Genomic DNA, 11070 nt, shown 5'->3' on the forward strand with positions numbered 1-11070 from the left:
AGGCTACACAGCTCCCCTTAGTCTTCACCGAGTCCCTCCCTGCCTGGCGCCCATTCGCCTCTCAGGACCGCGCAGAGGGGACTGCTGTTTAGGAGGCGGTGCCCCTCCTGGAGGGGTGCAGAAGCAGAACAGGCGCCCAGGTGACTGTGCTAAGCCTCGGCTTCCCCACTGCCATCCCACCACGAACAAGGTAATGCCTAGCAGTCATGCTGGGTGTTGGGTCCCTTACTCCCAGCCCTGAAATCCTGAGGCTGTCACCACCAGAGGGCACCAGGAGGACAGGACGCTATGTACTGTGCACAGGTCCCTGGCCCCTCCGGCCTAAGGTCCCCGCTTGATTAAAGGAGGGGAGGGGGCTGGCTCCTGTATCCTGAAGTCTCTCCCAGCTCGGATGCCCGGGGTCCAGTCCCTGTACCCGGATTGGTGCCACCCGAACCCTGGGGTGGGCCTGCCTGAGAGTGACACCTTGTCCTGCTGGGTGAAAACAGCCCAGGCATGGGGGCCCAGAGACAGATCACAGAACCAGAATTACGATAATGTCAAGTTTAATTTGCCAAATATACAAGTTGGACTTGTGGAGCATGTTTTGCCTGGGGGCTACACAGTAAACAGGTTTCTTGAAATGATCCATGGGCAGGGTTAAGAATGGGCCCGGGCCCTGGCCAGAGTCAGTCGGGGGTAGGGAGTAGGGTGGGAAGGTCAGGAGTGAAGCCTCAGTCAGAGGGGACTGGCTGGGGATGAGCCATGACCCTCAGAGACCCAGGGCCCTGGCTCCCAGACGACAGCCCCCCAGTTGGGCGCTGGGGCAACACAGACAGGGGGCCGTCCATCACAAGCTTGTCAGCAGCTACTGCGGCTCAGCCGCCCCCTGCCCCGCAATCGACCAGACAAACGGAAGCTCTTCTTACCCCACCTCCCAGGCACCCCCCCCCACAAGGGTTCTGAATTCTAAAAACAGCCAAAACATTCAAATGGTTACATATGAAATGCTGTCCTGCATCTTTCTGTCTCAAAGATAGCAGCTGCCCCTCCCCCCACCCACCATCCCCCCAAACGATTTCTGTGCCAAGATGAAGAGGAGCCATGGGGGGCTCCTCGCCGCGAGGGGCTGCTGCAGTGGCGCCGGGGCACAGGGTGGGTGAGACACGGCAGAGGTCCTGGCAGCACGGCCCAGTTCCCTGCTATCTCCTCCCACAGGCCGTGCTACTTATTCAGGGAGAGCGACTGCATTCGTTTTCCTGACAAAGCTGCATCATCTTTTGCTGAGGAGCAGGAAGGGAAGGAGTTACAAGACAACACCACCCCTCCATATACACAGCCCGCACACCCCCGAACCATAATACAACTGTAGGTCTGAAAGGCCTCAGACAACATTTTGTGCAACTGGTTCAGCTGGCAGATGAGGAAGCGACCCAAAGAGAAGGGCCCGGACTGATGCCCTCCCCTGGAAGCCACCGGACCCACGTGTCCAGACATTCTCGTGGAGTCTGGGTGGCTGCCCCCTCCACAAAAGCCCACCAACACACAATCTACTGAGCAAATGGAAACTCTTCTTAGCCCACCGCCCAGGCAGAGCCCTGTAATTCCAACCTCTCCCCGTGGATTCTGAAGCCTGCAATCAGCAACATTCAAATAGTTACACATGAGGTCCTTTGCTGCTTGAGGTCTGTGAAAGGAGCTACTAGTGGGAAGTTGAGATTACTGGGTATCTCCAATGTGGTGACAATGCCCTAGGGCAACTGATTTCCCATCTCTAGGCCTAGAAAGCAGGACAGCAAGATCCCAACACACTCATGGCCCCCCACATATGGAGAGAGGAGTGCATGAGGTCAGAAGGTCATGAGTCAAATGCTCCTTTAAAGCAGACCGGTTCCCCACAGCCAACCTGGCCTGGAAGAATCCCTACCACCTTTGGCCCCACTGGAAGGAAGGCAGGGGGGAAGAGGGACACCTGGGCCAGATATCATCTGTGACATCCAGCTGAAATATGAAATGCTGACATATGAAGAGCTACCCCAGACAGCTCTCCAGGCTACACAAGACACCAGAGACCTTAGGGGAACCTTCTAGCCTCTAAGGTAGGTGCATCCTGAGGCCTCCCTCAGATGCTGTGGACAGTGCTCTGCTGAGATTCAAACTCACATCTGACTCCGCTGCTGCTGGACTCTCCTAGCATCCTGGGAGGTGGCGGGCAGGAACACCCACCTCCATCTGACAGTGAGAAAGGCAGGCAGACAGGCACGCACGTGCACATACACCCACACCGCCCTCCCCCCACACACGGTAGGCCTCTACCGAACAGTCTGACCTCATACCACTTCATGACAAGGACACTGAAGTGCAGGGCTTGGTGGCCTGTCCAGAACCAGTCAGGCTGCCACACCAGCGGCTCAAGACTTACCCTTCCTCTCTTCTTCTTTCTTCCTGGCAGCCTCCTCCCGCTGTTTCCGGATGATCGCCAGCCGGGCAAGGTCGGCCTTGGCTTGCTCCGTCTTCCCCGCTAAATGCATTTTCATGTAACGCTCTTTTGCTTTCTGCTTCTCGATTTCTTCTCTGTTTGGGTAAAATGGTGTCACAGGGGCCATCTTCCCCACCATTAGCAGCTGAGCTGGATGGGGGAGCCAGAATAAAGCCCAAGCACTCAGGCCTGGGCCCTAGCTCCATGCGCCCCCTCCTTGATGACACTCAGCAAACAAGCCAGCAGTGGCTGTCACTCTGCAACCTCAGAGGGGGTTTCACTGGTGAGAAAGCTGCTGGAAGGGGAGACTCTTCAGCAGCCTCCAATCACACCCCAAGCTCGTGGGCCTTCCCCACGGGGTTTTCAGAGACCCCCCCTCAGCTGTCACAGAGTCAGCACAGCAAGGTGGATTTAAATCGAGCAACCCAATCAGGAGAGAAATCAGGGTGGCTTTTCCTAGTAGCTTTCAACCTCCTATAAGGCCCTTGATGTCACCTGGTGGCCGTGAAAAGTCAGGGAACAACATGTTAAAGACCAGCTGTGTGCAGGGCACTGTAGCACTTGGTGTGATCCTTGCACAGCCTGTGAGCGAGCTCTCTGCAGCTCCATTTTCACCTGGGACTCAGAGAGGACTGGGGCAGCTGGTGGACCTCCCTGCACAGTGCTGGACGGCACGGGTCCCCAGTCCCCTCCCAATCCCTATGGCCACAACATCAGGGATGGATGCAGGCCAAGAAGGGTCAGATCAGGCTGGATAAGGGAGGTATCCCTGGAGTGGGGTGCCCTGGAGGAAGGGGCTACAGCATAATTTCTGTTTTTCCTGCTATGCTTCTACTGGGGGAAAAAATTCTGTTTTCTGCTTTGTTTTGTGGGGGAGAAGCTTCTATAGGGCCTTTGGGAGAATGAGATGACAGAGAAATAAATACCGGAGCCAGAGTGCCCACCAGCCACTGGGGACCTCAAGAGCCCAGGAAGCAAGGGCAGAGGAGCTGGGGGCCTCAGCCCCGGGCCCAAGTCACAAGGCTCAGAAGCAGAGGTTACCTTTCTCTCCTTGAAAGTTCCTTGGGCCCATCCAGGTCCAGCTGTGTGACCTTTTTGGTTGTCTGTGCCACCCGGTTGGGGTTTTCAATGTCAATGAGCCCTTCTACACCTTTGCGCTTTTGCTAAGATAGGACAAGAAGCCGGCTGTCAGAGAAGTTTGGCCTGCAGAGCCCCTGAAGGCCACTCCCCATCTCCACATCCTCCTGGACTAGGACAAATTCCCGCTCCACCCCCAGGCCACGTGACTCCTGGCCCAGCCTCACGGTGGGAACAGTGCTTGGGTGTCTTCACCACCTGGGGAGATGCAGGGAGAGCGAGTGCGGGTGACCAGAGCCCAACCTGTGCCTAGTCCCAGCCACCAGGGATCGTTATCCTAGTTTCACAGGCAGCAGAGGCCAACTCACAAGCTCTCAGCACAGAGAGTTACTCCCTCACTTCGAGCTCAGCCTTTGAAAGCAGTTTTCCATGGAACGCCATGCCTGACTGCAACAAGCCATGCTGGATCCCCACAGCAGGGTGGGCCAATCCCTAGCCATCCGGGTGACGGCGGGGAAATGGGACTTGGGAACGAGTCACACAGTCTACAGGTTTGGGGAGGCGGCACAGGAACCTGGAGCTCGCACCCCCCACCTGCCCTGGGGAAGTTCAGAAAGAAGTGAGAGCACAAGTGCTAGGCGTAACAGGTTCGATCAAAGTTTCAGGCCCTGTCAACCCAGCTTTTCTCTTTAAAAGACCAGGGAGACAGCTTCCAAACGCCAGTTAATCTGAGCACTGCACGGAGCTCCAGGCACCTCTACCCAATCGGCTACACATTTACACCTCCACCCAGATACCTGACATCACAAATTTAACTTGTCTGAAACAGAACTGGAGACTCAGCCCTCACCCACCCCGTTCCTCCCAATCCTAAGGACAACCTTGTTTTTCTTTCCCTCAGCAAACCCCAATGAGTCTACCTCTAAGACATGGCTTGAATCTGCCCACTCCTCTCCACTGCCATTGCCACCAGCCTAACGCAGCCACAATTTCTCATCTGGATACCTGCTGCCGTCTCCGGGCTTCCACCCTCAACACCTTACAACTCACTCTCGGCAGAGGAGCCAAAACAATCTTTTAAAAGCAAATCTGGGGGCTTCCCTGGTGGCGCAGTGGTTAAGCATCCGCCTGCCAATGCAGGGGACAGGGGTTCGAGCCCTGGTCTGGGAAGATCCCACATGCCGCAGAGCAACTAAGCCCATGCGCCACAACTACTGAGCCTGTGCTCTAGAGCCTGTGAGCCACAACTACTGAGCCTGCGTGCTGCAACTACTGGAGCCCGTGCACCTAGAGCCCATGCTCCACAACAAGAGAAGCCACCGCAATGAAAAGCCCGCACACCGCAACGAACAGTAGCCCCCGCTCGCCACAAGTAGAGAAGCCCACATGTAGCAACGAAGACCCAACACGGCCAAAAATAAATAAATAAATAAAATCTATTAAAAAAAGAAAAAAGCGGGCTTCCCTGGTAGTGCAGTGGTTGAGAGTCCGCCTGCCGATGCAGGGGACACGGGCTCGTGCCCCGGTCCGGGAAGATCCCACATGCTGCGGAGCGGCTGGGCCCGTGAGCCATGGCCGCTGAGCCTGCGCATCCGGAGCCTGTGCTCCACAACAGGAGATGCCACAACAGTGAGAGGCCCGCGTACCAGAAAAAAAAAAAAGCAAATCTGGTCATCTCTGTCTCCTACTTCAAGGCCTCTGCCAGCTGCCCACTACCTACCACAATGAAACCAAAACCCTTCAACAGCTGCACAGGAGCTGCCCTTGCCAACCTTTCCTCCTTCATTCCTTACCACTCCACTTTGTACCAACCAAGTCACAGCCCCACTAGCCTCTCTGTTCCTTGAACTTGCCCAGGTTGTTCCCAGGGCCTTTGCCCTTGCTAACCTGGCTGCCTCGACTACTCTGAACAACAGTTTTCACACAGCTGGCTCCACCTTGCTTTTCAGATCTCAGTTTAAAAGTCACCTCAGCACACACTACTCCAAGTACCCTCGATCACGGTCTGTCTTATGCATAATACTTCTGGCTGCTTGAAATCATACTGTTCATTCATTCCTTATCGTCTGTACCTCCCTATTACAATGTAAACCCTTAAGAGCAAGGACTCTGCCTGTATTACTGGGACGGGTAATGTTTGCTGAATGGATGAGTCTAGGTCCCAGGCCCCCCTCAGACTCAGTACCTGGTAATCATCTTCTTCATCCTCGCTCTCATCTGAGTCTAGGGATTTTTTCTCCTTTTTGGGGTCACCTGCAGCCCCATCTCCACCTTCTTCTCCTTGTTCCTCTTCTTCCTGTTTCAGAAATGGACAACGTGAGGTATCAAAAATGCAAAACAAACCCCCAAGACTGTGATCCAGCCGCCACCACCCCCAGACTGTGGACCTTGAGAAATCAGGCCCCCAGAAGGCTGCGGCCAAGTATGATTAGAGCCCCACTCTGCCATGCTGGCCTCCAGTGGGGGACCTGTGTCAAAGGCAGCCTCTCCACTAGGCTCCACAGCCTGGAAGCCAATTCCAGTCCAACCACCACCTCGTACAGCCATAAAAGACCCTGCTCCTCTTCTCAGCCCAGGTACCTCAGACAACCAGGGTGAGCAGCTCGTCTCCTAGGGTCCAAAGGACGTGGCTGTGGGGCTGGAAAGCACAGGCCTGCTCAGCTTCCCTCCCGCTCTCCCTGCTGCCACGTGGAGCTGCCAAACTGTCCTTGCTGTCCTGGGCAAGGCCCCCTGCTTTCCACTCTCAGTCAGTGGCGGGCCAGCCACTCCAACCTGCCCACACAGAGGCCCGGCTGTGCCAGCTTCCCATGACAACACGCCGACAGGACGCTTCCCTCTACCTTTCTTGCCTCCCAGCCAAAAACATCCCTTACAAAAACCATACAACCTTTGCCCCTTAGCACCTGCCCGCACACTCTCCAAGGTCCTGGTCAGCCTCTGGTTCCTCCACCAGGCCCTCCCCACCACCCCACGCCACCCCACGCCCCTCTGATGGGCATAAAGTGTCAGTCTCCCTGACACTTCACAGCCGTGCCCCTCATCCAGCCTGACTGTGCTCCCTTTGGCCCTTAGCCAGGTGAGGATCTAATGGTGTGGTAGGGACATGGACACCAACGATGGAAACACGTTCTGTTTCCTGACAGTGGGCTGGAAAAAGGACTGGGGGAACAGAATAGAGGGACCGCCTAAGCTTCGACCAGAGGGGGAAGGGCGGGAGTCACGGAGGAGGGGATGCTGAGCAAGGTCTGAAGGAACGAATGGCACTCTGCCTGCTGGGGGTGTGGGAAGGCAGGGGCATCATGTCACAGCAGGGCTGGCAGCAGTCCTGCATGGCTGGAGCACATAAGTAGGGGTGCCGAGAGCCCCAGCTGCAGACGGGCAGAGCTGGGCGAGGGAGAGAGGAACAGGAGCAGGAACACAGAACCACAAACAGAGACCCACCAAGGTACCCGCTGCTGAGTTCTAACTGATCCAGTCAGAGGCTGGCTCTCCTCCTGACTCTCAGCGGTTGCTCTGGGACTCCCATCTGCTACCTGCTGCCTGTCCCCTCCAATCGAACCTCAGGTGTTAGCTGCTTCTTGAGAATGGGTGGTCCTTGCCTGGCCTCTCCGGGTGCCAAAAGCGCAGGGTGCCGCCCTGGGCTACTGGAGTGGCCCGGACAGGCACGTACTCACCCTGGCCTTCTGCTTTTCAGCCTGGAGCTGTGCGTCGATCTCCTCGGGGCTCGTGTACTGCCTTGCCCGGCCTTTGTGGCCTCCCTTTCTCCCTGCACAAGGATTGGCAGTTTAAGAAGGTGGGAGGGAAGCAGCTTCCTTGATTGCCCTGGGCCCCAGGCTGTGTGCTGCTTGAGGTGCTCTCAGCAGAGGCTGCAAACCTCAGGTACCCCTCACCAAGCACCACCCAAACCTGTACCCTTATGTGTTCAAAGGGACAAAAAAGGAAACACACAATCACCTGATGCAGTACCAAACCATGTACTGGATGCAGGCTCCCACAAATAAGACCTGAGGGGAGGATCTGGGGGAGAGTGCACCACATGGAGTGACTGGCTAAATCCCCTGGTCCCTTTATCCAAACACAGCGGACTCAGATGCAATCATGAAGAACATGTAACACTCACCCCTGCTGTCACAACAGTGCTCTTTACTTGCAATGTTCTGTCATAGCTATGGGCTCATTTCATCCCCAGATTAAACCTATGGCACACAATCACGGCTGGTCCCACTTTACAGACAAAGGAGACTTGAGAGTAAAGCAGAGTGGGGAAGAGCACAAATGTTGGGGTCCAATCCTTGAGTTCAAATCTCAGCTCTACCACTTAATAGCTCTGTGACTTCGGGCAGGTACTTAACCTCTCAGAGTCTCAGCTTCTTCGTCTGTGTCCCTACCACATAGGGTTGTTGTGAAGATGAATTTGTTAACATATGTAAAGATGTTGGCACAGTGCCCGGCACTGGACAAGCACCACAAAAATGTCTGCTATGACTGGTACTCTTCTAATATAGCACCTGGTGTGGAAAAAAAACAAAGCCACTGGTCACATCGGCGATTTACTACAGGTGTCAGGGAATATAATAAGATACTTCACGTTCACCTAAGTCATATGTATGGTAGAAAGAGAAAACTTAAAACCTAGAAAGGAAAAATTTCTCGTGCTTGGACTAAGAAACACAACTGGCAAACGAAGTTATTTAAAGTTGAAAATAAAACTGACTACCTTCTAAGAGTAAAAAATGTGACTAGCAATTAAAGTTCATCACAGATAATCAGTTTTACAGTCTGACCCTCTTGAGCCAAGACACTAGACTGACCCCTGCTAAAGCCATCAGCCAGTTTTACAGAAGGGTGGCACCCCTCAGCTGGTCCTGGAGAACGCTGGGGTGGCTGTGGCCTGGATCCATTTCCACCTCTCCTGGAAGCTGCAGCCCACCAGGTATCTCGTGACTCTCTCACTGAGAGCAGAGAATCTGTAATTAGGCAGCCAGAGCTGCTCTGGACTCCAGAGCCAGTAGCAGAGATACTGGCCTCCCATGATTTCCTAAACAGCAGCTGCAGAGCCATAACTGGGCTGCTGCAGACCACACCACTCATTTTTAATGACTACCCAGGGTTCCCAGGGGTGTCTCAGTCTATGTTCATCAGAGTCCTACTGTGAGAGATCAAGTTTGCCATCCAAAAAGCCAACATCTTTTCTTGCCCTCTTAACACTCTAAGTAACAGGAACAACTCAAAATTGACTACTATAGGTTCTCATCCCCCACGCTTGGCTATGCGATAATGATCTTAGCTTGGTCTACAGTAACTCTTATCAGAAGCTTTCCATGCCTTTAAAAATGCTTCACAGGGGGCTTCCCTGGTGGCGCAGTGGTTAAGAATCCGCCTGCCAATGCAGGGCACACGGGTTCGAGCCCTGGTCCAGGAAGATCCCACATTCTGCGAAGCAATTAAGCCCGTGCACCACAATTACTGAGCCTGTGCGCTACACCTACTGAAGCCCGCGTGCCTAGAGCCCGTGCTCCACAACAAGAGAAGCCACTGCAATGAGAAGCCCGTGCACTGCAACGAAGAGTAGCCCCCGCTCGCTGAGACTAGAGAAAGCCCGCGCGCAGCAACGAAGACCCAACAGAGCCAAAAATAAATTTTAAAAAAAGCTTCACAGGTTTCATAACAGAAACAAGAGTTGGTCCTTGGCTCTTGGAGAATTTTATACTGTTACTTACATCTTCATGTTCTCTCTCTCTCTCTCCCTTTTTAAAATATTTATTTATTTATTTGGCCGCGCTGGGTCTTTAGTTTCGGCATGTGGGATCTAGTTCCCTGACCAGGGATCGAACCGACCCCCTGCATCGGGAGCGCAGAGTCTCAGCCACTGGACCCAGGGAAGTCCCTTCATGTTCTCTTTTACTTTTCAAGCAAATTAACACAAGCAAGAAATGTAAACCTTATCTGCCCATAAAGCTTTCACAAGCCAAAAAGCCAAGTCGTTTAAACAAGAATCCATATTTAGGATTTTCTAATTGTAACCTCCAACCTTGGCTCAAAGCATCTATTAAGTAGGACTCTTAGAACCAGAATTCTGGAGCCAGAAGGTACCCTTAGTATCTCTCCTTCTGCAGAACAGGAGACTGGGGAACACAGAGGAGACAAGGCTTTTCCTACCACAGAATAAACCAATAGAGACCTAAGTTTAAAGAGATTCAGCTCTGTAAACCCCGTGGGCTGACGCATCTTAACCAACGTAACACACGAGCAACCAATATCAACTGAACATCTGTTCTGCGCCAGGAGCCAGCCAGGCACGGCGAGTGCTCTAGTTTTACGATCCCGACCGAACTCTCCAAGCTAAGGGTTATTTCCAGATGGGGAAAACAGGCTGGAAGAAGTTAAAGAACTTGTTCAAGGCCATAAGGTTAGACAGTGACACAGCTGGGCTTCGGGTCGAGCACTATTGACCTTAAGGGGGAAGCAGATAGAGGATGGTCTACAACGTACTGGGAAGCCATGGATCCTTTACGCTCCTGGCCAAGGAACTGGCAAAGTCTAACGACTAACAGTAGTTAATTATTACTGGGCACTTAGCGACTATCCAGCACCGCGATGCACTCTCCACATGGGTTACCTAGTTAAAACCTCGCGTCAGTATTGTGAGGCAGGTACAATCACAACCCCACCTGCAAGTGAGAAAATTAAGACTCGGGGAGGTTAAGCGACTGGCTGAAAGGCACAAATCGAGCCGCTCGAATAGGGCAGTCAAAACTAGGTCGGCCAGGCTGAAGAGCATCAAGTTAGGTCGCAAGAGGCAGGCCTGGCTCGCCCAGAACCCAGGAGGACGCACGTTTTACGCGCGAGGCAGGCGGGTCCGGCACTGGCGCGCGAATGCGGTGACTCAGTCCCCGGCGAGCCTGAAAGTGGGAGGAAACTTCAGACCCCCCAGGCCGGGAGAAGGGCGCCCTAGATAGGCCTTCCGGATCGCCAAGGACCCAGAGCCTCCGAGTCTCCTCAGACCCCCGAGGGAGTGGCTCGAGGCCACCACGCTCTTCAGTTTCCCCAGCGGGACAATTGGGCTTCGAGGCCCAGGCCTGGCCCTCAGCCCGAGCAGACGTCCTCCCTCTGTGCCGCCCTCCGAGGCGCCCGCGGGCTGAGTGGACAACAGGAGCCGGACTCGGGCTGCTCCTCGAGGCCCGCGGGCCACACGCGCCCGCCCCTCACCTCCTTTAGGCATCGCGGCTCCGGCGGCTGCAGCGGCGGCGCCTCTAACTGACACCGGAACCGGAAATACTTCGGGCTCGACTTCTTCCGCCCGGCCAGTTCCCCTCCGACCCCGTCCCCACTCAGCCAGCCGACGCCGCCGACGTCGGCGCCGCTAGGACCGGGTACCTCAGTGAGGCAGGACTGTCCCACGCACCGCCTGAGCCCAGGCTCGCACGCGCGCTGCTGGGCAACAGAGCCCCCAGCCCCCGCTCCGGGGGAAGCGCGTAAGCCTGCCAGTCACCCCCCGGGAAGTGAGGGCAAAAGGCGACAGTGGCTCTGGAATT

The 11070-nt window shown here is 54.8% G+C and overlaps 1 protein-coding gene across 1 annotated transcript; it reads right to left on the reverse strand.

The window, feature by feature from the left end:
• Positions 1–528: 528 nt before the first annotated feature.
• On the reverse strand, positions 529–10792 carry PDAP1 (PDGFA associated protein 1). The gene is made up of 6 exons (XM_082857492.1): positions 10745–10792; positions 7210–7301; positions 5721–5831; positions 3500–3621; positions 2402–2553; positions 529–1262 (listed from the first exon to the last, which is right to left on the reverse strand). The coding sequence occupies exons 1-6, from the start codon at positions 10755–10757 to the stop codon at positions 1204–1206; spliced, it is 549 nt and encodes a 182-aa protein (XP_082713618.1). The 5' UTR covers positions 10758–10792; the 3' UTR covers positions 529–1203.
• Positions 10793–11070: the final 278 nt, after the last annotated feature.

Source organism: Leucopleurus acutus, assembly GCF_964270905.1.
Source record: "Leucopleurus acutus genome assembly, chromosome: 16".
Lineage (NCBI taxonomy): Eukaryota > Metazoa > Chordata > Mammalia > Artiodactyla > Delphinidae > Leucopleurus > Leucopleurus acutus.